The 17,891-nt window shown below is 44.8% G+C and overlaps 2 protein-coding genes and 1 long non-coding RNA gene across 5 annotated transcripts; 1 reads left to right on the forward strand and 2 right to left on the reverse strand.

Moving 5' to 3' along the window:
- Positions 1-907: 907 nt before the first annotated feature.
- On the reverse strand, positions 908-12,931 carry LOC105279676 (BAG domain-containing protein Samui). The gene is made up of 3 exons (XM_011339587.3): positions 12,621-12,931; positions 3,877-5,367; positions 908-3,558 (listed from the first exon to the last, which is right to left on the reverse strand). The coding sequence occupies exons 1-3, from the start codon at positions 12,792-12,794 to the stop codon at positions 3,112-3,114; spliced, it is 2,112 nt and encodes a 703-aa protein (XP_011337889.1). The 5' UTR covers positions 12,795-12,931; the 3' UTR covers positions 908-3,111.
- Positions 5,281-10,522, forward strand: LOC105279674. Of its 2 annotated transcripts, none has more exons than XR_002193287.2 (2): positions 5,281-5,372; positions 9,237-10,522. It is a non-coding gene; the product is annotated as an uncharacterized LOC105279674 (long non-coding RNA). The 2 variants fall into 2 exon arrangements; XR_002193286.2 differs by having other exon boundaries at positions 5,365-8,300; positions 9,237-10,519.
- A 525-nt stretch (positions 12,932-13,456) lies between the features above and the next one.
- Positions 13,457-17,829, reverse strand: LOC105279673. 2 transcript variants are annotated; one of them, XM_020031768.2, is made up of 11 exons: positions 17,582-17,829; positions 17,252-17,440; positions 16,873-17,178; positions 16,087-16,739; positions 15,767-15,988; positions 15,377-15,691; positions 15,063-15,261; positions 14,755-14,927; positions 14,577-14,674; positions 14,245-14,506; positions 13,622-14,131 (listed from the first exon to the last, which is right to left on the reverse strand). In XM_020031768.2, exons 2-11 carry the CDS (start codon positions 17,385-17,387, stop codon positions 13,622-13,624), a joined length of 2,874 nt encoding a protein of 957 aa, XP_019887327.1. In that variant the 5' UTR covers positions 17,388-17,440; positions 17,582-17,829. The 2 variants fall into 2 exon arrangements, with proteins under 2 accessions (XP_026827258.1, XP_019887327.1); XM_026971457.1 differs by lacking the exon at positions 17,582-17,829 and having other exon boundaries at positions 13,457-14,131; positions 17,252-17,387.
- Between the last annotated feature and the right edge of the window lie 62 nt (positions 17,830-17,891).

The raw sequence follows: 17,891 nt of genomic DNA on the forward strand, positions 1-17,891 counted from the left end.
TTTTGGACACGGAGTGCGTGCTTCTACCGTGCCAAGTTCGCCGAGCCCGCGGAACGTTCCGTGCTCGTTCTCCGCCGTATCATCGACCATCGGTCGCCGTCAAGGAGCCTAAAAGTCGCACGAAAAAAAATGCGAAATTATGCTCGAAATTATTTTGCAACAAACCAAAATAACGACGCAAGCACAAACAAGATTATTATTTCATATCTTAATTTACGAAAAGCGAGATGCCAAGTGCACAGGTGAGGTAGGTCAGGAATTGATAGGTCCCCCTGTTGCATCTGCGACAATAACGCAGAGCGTTGTTTCTCTCCCGCTGCACAGGGTTTTCCCGGATGACAGCTAAACCGCGCGCGTCAAACGCAAACAATTCCCAGGAATTTGGCAAGGGACGGGGTGGCAGCTGCGTTTTGGCGGATGTTGTTATTAGCAGGTCATTGGTACCGCCTTTGCGAATTTTCCGCACTCACGCGTGAAAGCCGCGAAGTGATCTCGAGTGTCGAGGTCGGAGTCGGAATAAGCGAAGTTAATAAATGGTAAATTTATTCATGTTAGTAAATGTGTTAGCAGGAGTGTCGTGGCTCTCGTCGTTTGTTTATCGCGACCCGGGATTTCCCTACTCGAGATTGCTAAGAAACAAGTGGATAATTATATTTATATACAGCAATGCAGCACTAAAAAAAAGATAAGCGCATGATTAAATACGCGAGGAGATGAAAAGAAGGAAAAAGATCACAGAAATGATATGGAAAATGAGTGCGCGTATTCTCTCTGATCAATCGGAAGATCGATCGCATATCATTTGCCGCGTTTATCTTTAAATCTATAGCCGAGTTATACCGAGTTTTTCTTTGCAGGTTATGTAATGGTTTAGCATGAATGAAGGTGTTTTATACGTTACACAATATTTTGTCATGTAGCACAAACCGATTTTTATTGTTTAGTTTCGCAGTAACGGCCTATCGTACAATATATAAAGAAACATTCAATTTTTGGAAAATCATTTATAATTAACTTCCCCGAGGGTCTAAGGGGAATGAACGAAACGAACGTAGGACAGAGCAGCCTTTGTATTTTCACTGATTAATCTCATAAAATAGTCACACACTTTCGCCGCTTTATATCTACTGTATCTCTCACGCGCACTTCCGCTCTCGCATGTTCTCTCGCATTTCTTGCATCAGAAAAAAAGAAAATACAAAATTTTCAGTTTTTGGGAAAAGATGGCAGAACGAAACGTCATCGTACGGGCACAATTAAACGTATCATCGTGAACAAGGAACCAGATGATGCGCGTCACCATCTGCCACTCCTCTTTCTCTCCCCTTTTCCTCCGACTATATTAAAGAAATGTTTGAAAGAGCTCCGGAAAATCCATACATCAGGTCCTCGAATTCGCAGGGTTTAATCTCTCTCGACTGTTCCGAGTCGATCTAAGTACCGCGTATCTGCCACTCTGAGAATTCTAAGTGGTCGCTAAATTCGGAGCGCTGTGTATATAGGGTGCTCCACAAGTTGCATGTCCTCCGGGACGCAGATGTTTTTCTTGAAAATTTGATTGCATGCAAACTTCTTTCTCTTTATAATCTTTAAAATCAGATATTACAACAACCGACCCTCAAATAGCTCTTTACTGGTTGCAATCATCATTTATGATTGAGCGCACACGCAGATTGAACGCGTCGCGAAACATCCTGTACAAATCTGGATAGAAATTGGGCGGTACGCATCGCGCAGTATTTTTGAATGTTCGGCTCTACAGTATGGACGTACTTCATATACAAAGTTCCGTGCACGACGGTAACACTGGCTGGATGTGCGTGCGATATGCAGCGAATCAACAAAGAACAAACACACTCGCGAGCGCGAGATCGCCCCGCGCAGGCAGGCATACAATAAATTACAAATTAATATTTTAACTTAATTATATCGTCATCGTTATTACGTGTACACTCCACGTAATACTACACCAAGTATAAGTATGTACAATCATACTTAGCAGACCAATTTCTTCGCCTGGCGTTCCGCTGAAAATACGCGAAAAGCGCAGACGTGAAAAGCCAAAGATTTCATGTTATTATATTATTGAATATAATTAAATACAATTTTACTATTCTCTCATGTCATTTCACAAAATATGATTATGATTCTTTCTATCTCTCGAAAATTCTTAAAAATTACATATTTGATTTACGCGGAATTAATAACTCCGCATTTTCTTCGTGATGTTTAAGTAAATGTCCTCGTGGTAGTTTGGTCTGCTCGATAGACGAGTGTGCAGCACTTTGCTATGGGAAATTGCATTTCCCTCCCTCTCTCTGCAGAATATTCCTCAAGTTATGCGCCTGAACACGTGAATTCTTTTAACGCGCCTTGGATTTACAAAAGATCATTGCATCTTTGCGCACAACCTCAAGCCTATCCCGCACAAATTAGATACATCACATCTATCATCATCGTCCGTGACTTCGCAAACAGTAAATAAATTAGAAGACGATTGTCATCGACAGAGAGAAAAATTCGCTCGCCGCGTGTAGGTTCCCACGTAAGTCTTTTCTTAACTTACAATTAGCTGTTGAAAAAATATAACGGAACACGTGCAGGTGCAGCCGTTTAGAATAAAACTTCAAATCGAAGGCCATTCTCCCGAGGAAGCCAGTTATCTGCGAATGTACGGCCGAATACCGTTCCGGTTCGCTCTCACTCGCGGTTATTCCGCTGAATGTACAAGAGGAAAAAGGCCCCATCTTTTAAGGCAACGACGAGCGAAGCGCGTAGTAGGATTCGTTCGCTGCCCAGTTCGAAAACTCCAACTCGGAGGGACTCTTCAGGTTGGCATCGGAAAATTCGAAAAGAAAAGGCTTCAGTTATCGCAGCGATTTGAATGTGCTTCGCACATTCGCCAAGCCACTTCGCGGTAACTCGATGTCCATTAAAGGTTCTCCGTAGTCGACGTTCCTCTAAGATTCACGGAATTCTCTCGCCGAGCCTCGTGCGCTTCTTCGCGACCCACGAAAACTCTCTCTCTTCCGTCCCCATCAAGTCGTGTCCACGTACGGATCAACGTGTCCACATCCGGCTGTACAACACTTTCTCAGCGTTCCGGTCGTTCTACTTTGCACTCTCCGTCGGTGGCGGCGGTGGCAACGGAATCGCCTGCTCGGACACCGGCTGCTGCTGCGGCTCCTTTTTCTTCGTTTTCTTCGTCTTTTTCTGCGTCCTCGGCGACGTCGAGCTTCGTTGTCCGCCATCCATCTCCATCTTTCCGTCCTTCGACTCTTCTCTCTGCTTTGACATCGCGTCCTTGTTCCTTGTCGCCGTTTGCATTGCGTCCTCGCTGTTCTTTCGTTGTTCCCCGTCCTTTCTATCGTTCGGTTCCTTCGTTACTTCTTCCGCTGCTTCACTCGTTGTCGTCGATGCGATGGTTTGCTCCGTAGTACTTTCCGCTGTGTGATTCTCTATTTTCTGTTCGACATCCATGTCCTGCTGGGCCGAAAGGACACTCTCCTTCGCAGATTCGGCTATTACATTGTTATTGTCTGAAGGTTCCACCTTCGCCTGCCAACAGGAAACGAACATCAAATTTATATAAACAAAAAGTAATATTTCTCATAAAATATTTATGTGTTTATTTAATTATGTTTAATTTTTCAGACTAATACTCGCGTAAGAATATCTCAATATCAATTACATTATCCTATAAACTACAATCAGAAGAATAGTTATACGAAAAAACAAATAAAAAATAAAAGAAGACTTTAGAATATGAAATAAAAGCAGAATTATTAGAATAGATAATTAAAATTACTAAACTATTAATAAAAAAAGAAACTTTCTTAATTACAATGTTACCGTTTTATTCTCGCAGTTCCTCACCTTTGTCGGTGACGACGGCGCAGGAGGAAGTGGTATCGGCTCATTGGACTGCTTTTCTTGCTTCGTGTCCACGTCCATAGGTTCCGCGGGCAGTGATATTTCCTTCTCCCCTTGTTGATCCTTCTCGGTGCCCTCTTGTCCTTGCTTCTCTCGTGCAACAAGTTGCTGGCCAGCAAGAGGTACTTTCGTCTCCAGCAAACTGATAGTGTCCTGTATACTCTTGATAGCATTTTTACGCGCCAGCCGCACATTCTCCCGACCTTCGGTCTCGATGTCGTCTAGCTTAATCAGTTCACGTGTCAGCATTTCATCCAGATAAATGTACTCCTTGTCTTGCCGAGAATTACCGACATAATGTCGCACCTGTTCAGCCAGATCGTCCACTTCTTTCTGTACCAGAGCAACTTTCTCCAGAGGGTCTTTTAGTATCACAGGTTTTGGTTTCGGTACCTCCTGTTGTTGTTGTTGTTGTTGTTGTTGCTGCTGCTGCTGAGTTTGCTGAGGCTGCTGCTGTTGCCGCTGTTGGTATTGCTTGTGATATTGCGGGGGTTGCTGCTGCTGCTGCTGATATTGAGGCTGCTGATACTGAGGCTGCTGATGGTACTGTGGTGGCTGGTGATTCTGAGGTTGCTGATAATGTTCCTGGAATTGTTGGCGGCGCTTCGGCTGCTCGAAGCCTGTTGATTCATAAAACGCATTCTGGAAGTGCGGTGGCGGCCACTGCTGTCTGGCAAAGTGATCATTGAAGTGCGACGGTCTCTGGAAATAATGCGGCGGCGAAGGTTGTCGTTGATGATGGAAAGTGGATGGTCCGTTGTCAGGTGCAACTTTTGGTATCACCGGTTCGTCACGTCCCTCCACGAAGATGGGGATGTGCCGAACATTGCTGGTTGGTTTGCCGGGCGATTGGGCACGCTGTTGTTGATTATGCTGCGGCGTGATGTCCACGCGGGACACAAATCTCTGACCTTGACCGGATTGCGGTGGCTGCTGCTGCTGCCGGTTCTCCGGAGGTGCCGACATCGAACGCTGACCGCGTTCACCCTTCTCCGGGCTTATCTCCATGTCACGGCGCCGCTGCTGCTGGCCTATATCTACCGTGTTGCGTAATCCGTACTGCGGTATCGCAGTGGATGACGTCAAGTCCGGCTCACCGGTGCCACTGTGCGAGCTGACGGCGCTCGCGCCGCTCGCGGCACTACTACCGCTCGCCTGGCTACGCGCGTCCTCGTCCACTTGATACTGCTGACCTTGTTGTTGTTGCTGCTGCTGCTGCTGCTGCTGTTGTTGCTGGCCGTCGTTACTGCTACCACTGGAGCCGCGGCGCCGGCGGCGGCGATCACGTAACGGGGAGCCGCCGAACGGCCAAGGTGGGCCGCGCAGGTGCTCGGCGAGCTCAGGGTGGCGCGCCGCGAGATCGTCTAGGTGCGCGCGAACACCGTCGCTGCGTGGACGCTCGAAGATGTCAACGTCGTCGTCAAATGGGAAACCCTACGGTAACAGAGAGTCAAGTCAGTGCCGACGTGCAGTTACACGAGAAGATGGAACGTTTTAAAGAATCCTGTTTTTCGAAAATTGTTTAAACTCTGTTTGCAAGGAAGAGGGAAAAGAGAGCAAGAGCATACCAGAAGAACTTTGTGCATTTTATCAGGAGAATATAAAAATAATTTACGTTCTCTATATTAATTTTTTTAAATTTTTTCTAATACTTCAGTTTTGTGTGTACTTTAGTTTTGTGAGGCACTGCATCTTTAATTTATGGAACTCGTACTTTCGTGGCATTTCCGTTAGTTTTCAACCTAGTTACCTAGATCACGCATCTATGCTGTTTCATGAGAACCACAAAAAGTTGAAACTATTATATATTGAGTAAAAAATGAAGAATATGCGTATAAAATATCCTATTCAAACTTAAAGTAGCATGTTTTAATATGCATATCATATAAAATAAAAAATTGTAATTTAAAGTATTACGTTACTTGATATAACAGAAAATATCTGTCCATCACATTTATTGGAATAACTTTAAATAATCGCAAAATATCACTGTAATTTTTATTAGAAAGAATACATCATTCTCTTTTATATCAACAAATTTATCTATAAAAATCTATATATCTTTATAGATCTCTATCGTGTATAAATCATACAAGATTGTTTACTCGAAATAACTTCTCCAATAAATTATCAAATTTTTTTGCCGTCAAGCAGTATTCAGTACGTATCCGGACACGGCTATTGCGTGCGACGTTGTTCAATCGTATCGAATCCGATCGACCCGCGCGCGGGCAAGGGCGCCGAAGGAAATTCGCGTAATCGAGCACGAGGTGACGAATCCTCCTCTGGCGAATCGAGGTCGCATCGCCGTTCCACTTTAGCGGTTATGGCAGGCTGTACATACAGAAAAGTCGCGCGCGGAGCACGGGAGAGAGAGAAAAAAAAAGAAATGAGAGAAGAACAGAAAACGAGAAACGCTTATGCCGTGCACCTACACTCAATAATCAGATTTTCCTATTTTCGGCACGACGTTGCCAGCTCCTGGCCAGCACGCGAACTCCTGGCCGCACCGCCGTTGCCGCGTTGACTTTTAGCCTGTCAACCCACCTTCTTGTATACAGAAGATAACGCGTGTTTGAAAAATTTTGCATTTACATAGTAGATACTACTAGATCTGTAACTAGATACGCAATTAGATAATTCAACATAACTGATAACTAGATAGGGAAAAAATAGGAAAACGTGAAGTTGTCGTTTCTGTATATGCATTGCAGAGCTGCTATAGTTCAAACACAATTTCTATGATGTCATGTTCCAAACGTTCATGCAGTTGCACACTATTAATCTTATTTCACTAGTTATGTAGATAGGATAAAAAAAAACTCGCCAGATAATTCGAGCACGGGCAATCGAGAACGCAAACATAAATTGCAATCGAGGAACGTAGGTTGGCGCGTTATCATCAATCTATATATGTATATCCATAACTCCAAGTGTCGAAAAGTGTCTTTTATTTTCACCGAGTGATTTCATACGGGGAAACGATTGCTCGGTCCCGTTCTTCCCTCCCGTCGTCTTTCCGCGTCGAGGCACGCGCAAATACACCCACGCGTGCAGGCGAAACCGACCGATGCGATGTTCGTCGCACGCTCGCACGTTCGAGAACGAATGCGAATGCTGAGAAACGTCATCGCTACGTGTAAAGAACGCGATGTGCGCTGCGGAGCATCGTACGAAGTTAGCTCTATCCTTTTTATCCTTCGATGTAATGCACATATATAATTATCTTAGCATATGCAACTGTATCATTTTTCGTCATACTCGAAGCATGCGCATTCAAACAACGCGCAATAACGCGTTATTTCCATGAATTGTGCTTTCATTCCTAATGTCGTGTGTAACGATCTCGTGATCTCACCAATCATATGGCCAGTATAATGACTCGATAGTACCTAGCGTAGGTAGGTATCTGATAATGTTCTGACGTGACGTCACGCGCAAATCCGTCGCCGCGCCTTTCAACGTCGTCGTATCGTTAGTCGTATCGATCATGTAATAGTGGCGTCTGTGAGGTGGGCTAAATGGATCCGTGACGTCACGATCGCAGCTCGGTGGACTCAGCGTACGTTTAGCGATCACGTAATTACTCGATGATAATTTAATACATCAACTTGAGGGCGTCAGTTCGGTGGTTCACGCGCGTGAATCTCCGACAAATATTATCATGGAACTGTAATGAGGCAAATAATAATCATGGCAAGAAATTATACATGATAGTAATAATCGATTTGCGCGGTTAAGACTTTCTGAATTTCGACAAATCATTGTAATAATACCTCGATTTTCGAGCTGTCTCGCGTTTGCGACGCGAAAAATACGGCACGATCCACGCAAATGCTATTTCTGATTTTCACGCGATCTCGACGCGGAATGCGAGGAGGAGTAGCAAGGAGGAAGGGAAGAGAGAGAGGGGGCATATATCGGCATCGGGCGAATAAAGCGCGGAATGTATGGATAGATCGCGCTGCCGATTCCATTAAAGTCTGGATTATGTCTTCTCGGAACGCGCACGGAGAGCTACAGCTACCGTATCCGTTCGTTCGCCGTTAATTACCGCAGCGTAATCGATGACGTAGAGGACACTGCTGCAGTGGAGCTGCCACCTCGCATCATCGATGATTTACGCGCAACGCGAGTCGCGCAGTGAATGGGTTTCTGCCGAAGAAACAACCTGAGAGCTAACCTTATTCACTCTCTCCGAGAGTGAACTCCGAGATTGAATTTTCTTCGAGTATCTCACGTAACACGAACGACCGTGCATACCGCAGTGTTACCGACCGTATTATAAACCATCAACCTTCCATCGCGACAACCTGAGCGACTTCATCTTGCCGTTCCCGCCGCGAAAAAGAAAATAGCAAAAAAAAGTGGGTAACGTCACTTACGGGGAACGAGTGGTCCAGATCGATCTCTCGTCCGAATTTGGATGCTGCGTCCACGATGACAGGCGAGTCCATTTTCTGGACTCGTTGGCCCGCGTCCGTTTTTGGATACGTGTGATACATTCTCTCTCGTTTGCGCTAGCAGCAAGTTTTAAGCTCTCTCTTTCCCTTTTTTTTCCGGGAATATGTCGGTATAATATGATTTTCGGGGCTTTTTAGCGGCGCCTAGCCGCTACGGCTGTTACGGTACACGCGCGGCGTTTGAATGCACAACTCGAGGAGGCATCGAGGAAAAACTCTCGCGAGATTTTTCTCGAAATCACCTCCTTGCTCTCTTTCTCACTCCCTCACACGCTCTCGATCTTTCTCTCTCTCTCTCTCGCTCGCTCGCTCGCAATAGCTGACACTCACACGTCGTCCTGTATCTCGGCTTTTCCTCGTCTCCTCTCCGCGCCTCTGCCTCCACGATTATATAAGCGCCACCGCTATAGTGTGCTTGTTTGTTTGTCTCTCTCTCTCTTTCTCTCCCTCTCACTCGCGGTCAGATGTACTTTTTTCAAGGTCGTATCACGTAAGAAAGAACCGTGCATACACGTGCTTCACCGCAATCACGCGCATAACCCGTCACGCTCGCATGCGATAACGAAACTGACAGCGGCACGGACCGCGGAAGACAACTTAAATGCGCGATCGCGTGTGGGTCGCGCGGCGCGCGGCGCGACCACGTGACCGCCGCAGCGAGTGCGGGCGGAGGCGGTCGAGCGAGCGCGAGAACTCGCTAGAAACTTCTCGCGTTTAACTGCTATCGAGAAAACGGCGTGACGAGGCGCGAGGAGACCAATCTCTCTCGTTTAGCACTCTTTCTTGCTCCTCTTTATTGTTCGGGCCTCTCAATAAAGCATAAATTCGTTTTATTTTCAGTGTAGAGAGATGACGGGTAAAACGAACAAATCTCTTCGATGAGAATGCGAACCTACTTCGAACGATCGAGAAAGCAAGGAGGAGAGATGTGACCTATATTTTTAGGCACGAGCGGAAGGACCGCTACGTGCTATATTGCGCGCTCAATGAAAGCGAGAATGAGAAGACAGACACTGTAAGAGCGAAAGGATTATGAAAATGTTGGGAATATAGAGAGGATCAAACGGTTTGCTGTTCAAACGTGTTTTAAGGAAAAGGATCAGGAAAGAAAACAAAAAAAGAGAGAAACGGCAATGAGTGCATCGAGAAGTTATGCGGAATAACGAGTTCGAGGAAAATGACACGCGCACGCGGTGTTCAACACGTAACCTTAAATGGACTTACGGTATACATTGTAAGCGCAAATAGATGACATAACTGCGATAAACGGAAGCTCATTGGACGCTAAAATTCCAGAGTGAATCTGAAAATGTGTCGCGTACGCGCACTACCGTCTTGATCGTCTGCGGGATCATCGATAATGACGATCGATGATCTACGGTGATCGATAGCGCTGCCAGGAGAGCACGAGGCTCGAGGAGGTCGCGCGAGTCTGCTGGGAAGTGGCAACTCGGACTGCGTGCCGGTGAAAGGCTTGTTTATTCAGAGGCGGAGGCGGCGCGCAGCGCAAAATTCGCTCAATTCATTAAGATCTAACTCCAATGGCGTCCATAAGAAAAATATATATTATAACTGACAATGAGTATAAGTATATATCAAACTATACACAGCTATATTTTCTTATAAACTGTTTATACAACAATCCGTTTTAGACGCCAACAAGATTGTAAAATACTTTCCGAGCGCTTAACTTCTCTTTTAAGTTTCATCTCTTTTACTTTTCACGTTATTCTTAAGTCATTGCTATGCACATTTGCAGCACGTCTCTGTGCTTTGTTCGGAACCGCGATGTTCCGAAGCGCAGCGAGTTTTAAGGCTACATTGCTCCAAGAACCTGCGAACCAATAACAACCGCGCATTACTCTCGTTACGCAAACCGCATTGTGCAACCGCACAGTGCGGCAAAGTTTAATACGCTTAATGTATAAATAACGCTAACGTGCACTGCCAACTGTACACGACTACTACACACGACTGTGCGTAAATTCGCAACAGCGACAACGCACCTCGCTGCGCTTGCTTTGCAGGCACTTTCGTGAGAACGCACGTGCGCGTTCAGCTTCCTCGAAAATTCTTCTCGACTTGGAAGTTTATTATTTAAAAAATAAACATCTTTTTTCTTTCGTCGTTATCGCTGACTAATTTCCTCCTCGTTACTGTTATTGTATTACTGAGACAATGGCTCTCGATCTTCAGTCTCTTGACGTTTTCGAAAACAAAAATACCGTGAATACGTTAGATTCGCGGTGATTCATCCTCGTATACGCGCGTTATCTTCTCTTCTGTGCCAGAATAAAGGACCAGGAGGGAAGCATCCGTAGGCCACACACACACACTGATGCAATTCGCTTTACGTAATGAGGCATAGTTTTCTCTTCGTTCTGCTGTGCCTATCGGCCTATACGTAACCGAATCACCTGTTCCGCATTGTCAGCGCGCCAATTAGCATGCTCCGCGCGCGCGGGACACACCGCGCGGCATTATCTGCCGCGATAATTGTTTCCCGGAACGTTATCTATCGCTCGCCATCAGATCCACGGAGCGCTGGTTTTTTGCAAACTTCTCGCGATCGTCTTTCGGCAGATTATCGCGGCGAGGGCCACGACGATTCGAGATAAGAACCGTAACGTAACGGGAAAAAGTACTCGGACGAATCGACAGTCAAGTAGTACTTTCAAGAGGTTGAACATCTTCGGAACTTTGCCAAATGATCTGGCTTTAATTTTAGCTACGATTTATAGAGATGATGAAAAATAAGACGGCAATTAGGTAAAGAATTTTCATGCGGGATGTCAACGCGAACCTAACGCGTTTGGAATCGAGAAGGATGACTCCTATCTAACGCATCCCTCTCGTCATTAAGGGACTCCCTGTGCCAGGACACGCAGGAGGGTCGGGAATACGCCACTTTCTCCGGGTAAACCGAGATCGATAAGGGCGGCCTACCCTCGATATACGTTCGGAACTCGTTTTGGAAGGGTCCAGCTAGACACGACACTACTTCGGTTTTCGGATCCATTCACGAAGGACGACGAGCGACATAAAGACCCTTTTAGTTTGCAGGATATTGAAAGCCAGGGTGTGTCCGGCAAGTGCCTCGATTGCTGTTTATCCTGACAATATGCTGCCATAATATCAGATCGATCGAGAAGTTCATTCCTTTTATAGCGCTTGCGATAATGAAGAAAAAACTGATAATGTTTAGACGATCTTTTCAGAAATGATGAATGACAGAGGTGCTTTCGATCGCTGCTTATTCACGATGCGTAGCAATATCCTTTTCGTAATATCAACATCACTGCTAGAGAAGCATCTGTGTGATCTGTGCAGCTTCAAAAAGAATGAACGAATTCTTCGAATGACTACTCTGTCGGTGGAAGTGCTTTCAAGTGGCGAGATACCGAAGCATAATTGTTATCATTAACATGGCTTAATCTTTAATGATTGATTTATCGACGTTCGCCGCCGAGACGTTTAACTGATTAACTGGGAAACGTTCTAATTGAAGGTACACAAGCTCGAATACCCTCTCTCGAGTATAGCAGATAGCTTCCGCCGCGAAAACATCGGGCTTGGAAAAATTTGCGAATCACTCTCGTTCTGAAAATATCGCGATGACGAGAATAACCGGAGAAAAAGTAAGTCCACGGCGCGGCAAAATCGCGTCGCCGACGATCATCGTCGCGTTGACGAGGGAGAATTGGGACGACGCTATAAATACGGAGAAATCCAGCACGCACAATGTGCAGCTGAAATTTGCTCCTGTGATTTAAATTTCGCGCGCATACGCGCACGATGTTAGGGAACGTCGGCCAACTTCACTCGGTACTTGCATCAATATTTAGAAACACGGATGTTTACAGAATCAAATAGCATCTTGACGATACGCGATGTGTCTCGACGTGGCTTATTTTTATGTACGTTCACGTTGTCACGGGAAACAGAAGCGCAAACGTTATTGTATACATTCAACATTTGAATATCCGATAACAGATGGTGTCGGAGCAAATATTAAATTCGTGGGGTCTCGTCTCTTTTTCCGCGTTTAATCGCGGAAGGATAGAAAGGATAAAATGGGGGGAAAGGAAGAAGGCACGTCGGCATGTAAAAGTATCCGATCACGATTGCAAATTCCAAACACGCGTACTCGCGAGGAGAGAGCGCGAAAGCGCCAAGTAAAGCGACAGTGAATAATCAAGGTGCGACCACGAACGTCGTACTCACCCTCGGAAAATGCGGGAATGGCCGATCGAAGGAATCCCTGGAGGGTCTGCTACGTTCAAAAAACGCGTCATCGTCCTCGTAGAATTTCTGCTTGGCTTCCTGCAGCAGCTCGTCGCCGGACTTGCCGCGCGTTCGGTCCGAAAATCTCGGCGAGTCGCGAAAGTAGGACGACATCGTCAACGACGCAGGAAGCACTTTTTTATTAGACTGGCAACAACACGCAAATCTTTTCTTGTATGCGTTCGCGTCGCGAATTCAAACCTTCCCCACAACCATCCTCTCCGCGCGGAGGTTCGCGCATCACTAATTCGTTGCGTCTTGCGTGACGCCGGTGAGCGGCCGGCCGCCGGCCGCCGGCGTTTGAAAAAGTAAGCGCGCTTGCGCACCACTCACGTCGCGCGCTCTCACGAGCAAAAGGACCCTATCCGAACAGATTTGCAGCACCATCATCTGCACCGACGAATCGGCCAATAACGTGACAATGCGAATTCACTCACTCTCGCCGCGCGATTGGTCGATTCCTTCCTGCATATTTCGATTCAAATCGTGATAAGAACACTTTCGCGCGCTCACGAAACCTCGTACAATTGTAAATACGTAGTTTTGGACTAATTTAAGCAACATGCTTATTTCCTTTAGAAGCGCGCATTGAAATTTTATGAAATGCTTTTAGCACTTGTAATATATCTCTTCATTTATGTTAATGAAATGTCACTAGCATACATGTCTTATTACGAATTGCAAAATGAATAAATGCGCCGGAATAATTAGCCAGTACGATTACTTTGGCGTAATCTTCACACACACACACATACATCAAAGTATTGCAAAACTTATTTCCTTATATTCAAAACTATGTATTAACTTATATTTATCTACATTTATAACTATACAATATATGTGTAAATAAAACCGCCAGTAGTCTTATCCCTGCCAATATTGCGGGAATGTAAATTACTTTTATCGTTTAAGGCACTATCTGACGAGATATTGTTACGAATTTAATAGCAGTCCATCGAGTTGACGTCCTTCTGTTTGTACATTATCAGAATGTCCTCTAGGATTGACTCGAAACTGCTGGTATACGTTTTCAACCATCGATTCTTCTCCTCGATGTAAGCTTCGATGTCGCAATCGAAAATCGCATGAAGAAACTCCTGTCGCGTCACCGACGAGATATAACGCAGCGTTTTCTTCTCATCCTCCTTCGATCTGCCGCTGTCCATATTCATGGAGCTGTTATAGATGGTTGCCAATAAGTTGGCATCGTTCGCGTCTACGATCTCCTCGATTACGTGCGAGGCGTTTCGCGTTTCCTCTCTGGCGGCGGACGAAGAGACGAACGACGGCTCCTTGACGTAGACGGTATCTATCGTCGCGTTGTTCTCTATTGGCGACACCGGCTCATCCAATTTGTATTTCAGCAGACAGGTTTTCAACTTGCCGATTATCACGGCAGACGCTTTGCACACTTCGAAGTCACTGTCGTCCTTCAAGGTGACCAAAAGTACCTAGAAATGAGAAAAACAAATCTCTCACTTACTTTTAATATTTATTGATTTATAAAACGATTCTTAAAATTTAAAATAAGATCGAAATTTTTAGATATTTATATTTCACTTACACCTAGGCAATTTTGTTTCGCCAACTCGTCCAGCGCTTTGTTCAGCCTACGTTTAATCTCGGTCTCGTTCAACGAGACGATCTTTCTATGCTCTTTGGAGAATGTCACATTCGGGAACGAGTCGTCGAGCATCCCCTGATCCGTCAAATGCGACTTGACGAAATGATCCCAGAAAATCAACGCGTTTGTCTTCACCTCCCAATGCAGATCAAATACAGCTGTCGCTGACATCGCCCGCAGCATCGAATCGATGACCGTCTTCCTGTGAATCGAACGATACTGATTACTATATCCAATTGATCAATCTTTAGTTAATAAATGTTTTTACGTACGGCCATTTTCGATGAACGTACAACTCCTTTATCAGATTCACAGCTTCTCTCCTAACGATCGCCTCGCTCTCGTTCTCGAGTAAACAAATTGCGATTTCCTGTCAACAGATTATTTTATGTAAATAATCCTCAACGAGTTACTGAAATAAATGGATAAGTAGTGAACGAATATACATACATTTAAATTTAGTTCCGACAGTTGTTGTTCCCACAGTTTGTTTATGCGTACGGTGGTCGCGATGAACGTTAGTGCCGACGCTCGTACATAACTCTCACTGTCCGTTTCGGCAATCTTGACTGCTAGTTTTGGGAACTCATTAATCAACAAGAAGTCTTGGAATGCCGGGTACTCTGCAAACATTTACGCGTTACATCTCTTATTTTGATCAGGTATTTGTTTCAACTTATAATTTAGGATTTAGTTTAGTATTTGCAAAAGAGATATATATGATGATAGAAGCTACATATGTTTCATAACTTGCTTACTGTATTCGGAAATGGTCGCGATGGTGTTGAGAACCTCGAGAACGCTGTCTTTCACTTCCCAGTTAGGGTCGTGTAGCCTCTTGAAAAGCGTCGGTCCTATCTCGTTCGTTTGACTGTCTGAATCGACGAGTAATGCCAAATTAGGCGGCATAAAGTTGTGGATAGCGAGTTTGCATAGCTTCAATGCTTTTACACAAATCTAAAGAGGCAGGCGAAAATTATATTTTTTAAACTTATTAACTTCGATATTTTAACAACTTTGATTATGTGTACATTCTAGATCATTCATTTAATTATAGTAATCAATTCTTTACCATTGGTAATATCGCATTATGATTGAGAATTTCTTGGGCGAGGGACAACACGCATATCGTCTCCACGCATTCCTGCCACTTGAGTTTGAATTTTTCCGTCATTATCGCCAAGCCGTCGAGCAACGACGCCAGCAAAATAGGATACTCGACTATGAAATCGCCTTGCAATATCGGTTTGTACTGCAACTTTCGCGGATGCTCCGAAGGAGACTTGCTATTTGTGTCTGATCTGCTATCCTTCTGTTCCCCTCGCGTGTCTGGCAAGTAACTTTTCAAAACATGGCACAAAACTTGAAAAGTAATTACTGCTACATCCTGAGAGAAATAAGAAAAAGGAAAATTAGAGATCACGAAAACACATTCAGCTTCTTAATCCTTTCATGTACTTACTCTATCCATGATATCTGACATTTCAAGAAGAAAATCAATAGATGCTTTGCAAATCTGCTCCATCGGAAGCTCCCCTTTCCGTATGACGTCTCGCATGTTGTAAGCTAGCCTTTGCACAGTGGTGCACGTCACGTCGAAGATTTTGTTAAGAAACATATCAAACAGCTCATACGAACAGGTGCTCATATGATTCTTCTTTATGCACACGCATAACGGCAATATCTAACGATTGATTGAAATTAAGAAATTAATTCGTTCACAATACCTATTATTACGTAGCTATAAACACCTACACGCAAATACTCATCTGATTGCCTTACCATTATAGCGATAGCCTGATGCTCGAATTTGTATGCTTGATGCTGCTCCAGGAGAACGAATTCTCGTAGCGCGAGCAGCTTCTTCCAGTACACCATGGCGAACTTTTGACTCTTTACCAGCTCCGTAATGTGTTTCTTTGACAGCAGCATCATCGAAATGTAACACAAGCTGTAAGAGAACTTTTGCGCCGCGTTAGAGTCGACCACGTTGCTATCTTCCTTGATTCCTTGCTTCAGCTTCAGGAACAACGACAGCAGCAGCAGCTTGTGCACATGGTGGAGGAACCTGGTACTGATGCAAGCTTCGAACAGCGCCTTTACCCGCGTCTCAAGATTGACGAGCTCCTCCAGCAACTCGGGAATACCGTTGTCCAGACTGGCGAACAGCGTGTTCTCCAAGATGCTGGTCAGTAGATCCAGCGTCGAGCACAGCAGCTTGTTCTGTTCCAAATATGTCTCCTCTAGATCCCGATTCACCTGGGCGTCCAGAGTATTACTCATTAAGGGAGCAGCAATCGCCAGAATGATCTCCTTGCAAGCTTCAACGTTTCTGTGCTCGTGTAACAGTAACGTCCACAGGAATTTCTGGCTCTCCCTTGTGACGTACATTGTGTGATTCCAGTGTGCACAGTTCACAATGTCCTTCCACGTACCTGTTGTATTTAAAACCAGAAGAAATCGCTGTAGATCATATTTTACATTTTCACACACTATCCAAATTCATAAAATACTATGATTTTCTTGTAATAGACAATCGACGCTCATTACAAGTTTCCCAAAATTTACCAGATTTTATCACCCACTGCCTGCCGCTTCGATGAATGATCAAGTCTGACAGCATCGTTGTGTATGCCATCTTGATAGACGCAGGTAAATTATCCTTGCTCAATTGGAAAATTGTGCACAGCCTGTTGTATACATCCTGGCACTGCCAGTAGTGGAAACGCAGCTCGTGCTGGGAAATAATCCCAACCAGTTTCAGCGTGAACGTGATGATAGGCTGCGATGCCTTTTGTCCAGACTCCCATACTGCTAAAGCCTTTGGTATCCACTTCTGGAATACCTCGCAGTACTCGTAGTCCACCGAAGCACCTGTAGATTCACGTGATAAAGCATACGTTAAAGCAACGACACATCAAAGCGCTCGACGATCAAATCTTCTTACATTCTTTCGTGTTCTCCGCAATGTGACTCAACAGATGATCCAAATACGTGTTTGAGACAACGTTGTAATCCGGAAGGAGAAACAGATCCAAGACTTCCGCCAGTACATCCTCGTTCCTCCTCCTACATGAATTCATTCCAAGGTTGAAGTTCGTGCGACCGGCGATCTGCCTCGTAAACAACACTTGGTCTGTGTAAAGATCAACGATAGAAAAACAACTTCAAAGACCTGCAAGAAGGGTCTTTCTTGCTTGTGTACGGCAAAATAAAACGAAGGATATATGTATAAGACTGATAAGCCCCTTCTTGGAAAAATCTCGGAGACACTTGCGTCATTTATGACATTCTCGAACAGAATCATTAATTGTACTAATGATTCAAGGAACAACAGTCGACAGACATTTTTTGACACTTTGCGAAACCATTTGATCTTTAGCACGTGCAGCTGAAATACTTGGGCCGTAGGCCTCGGCCCATTTGATGCTCCAAATGCTTCAGAACACTTTCTATTCTTCTTCTTCTTTCGAGAAAAAAGAAGAAAAGAAAGTATTTTGGAGTATTCGAAGCATCATTGGACCACAGCTGCACTGGGAGCTACACTTCCAGCTAGGTATTTTTTTGGGGAGGTTGGATGCACTGTA

Source organism: Ooceraea biroi, chromosome 7 (genome assembly GCF_003672135.1).
Source record: "Ooceraea biroi isolate clonal line C1 chromosome 7, Obir_v5.4, whole genome shotgun sequence".
In the NCBI taxonomy this organism is placed as follows: domain Eukaryota; kingdom Metazoa; phylum Arthropoda; class Insecta; order Hymenoptera; family Formicidae; genus Ooceraea; species Ooceraea biroi.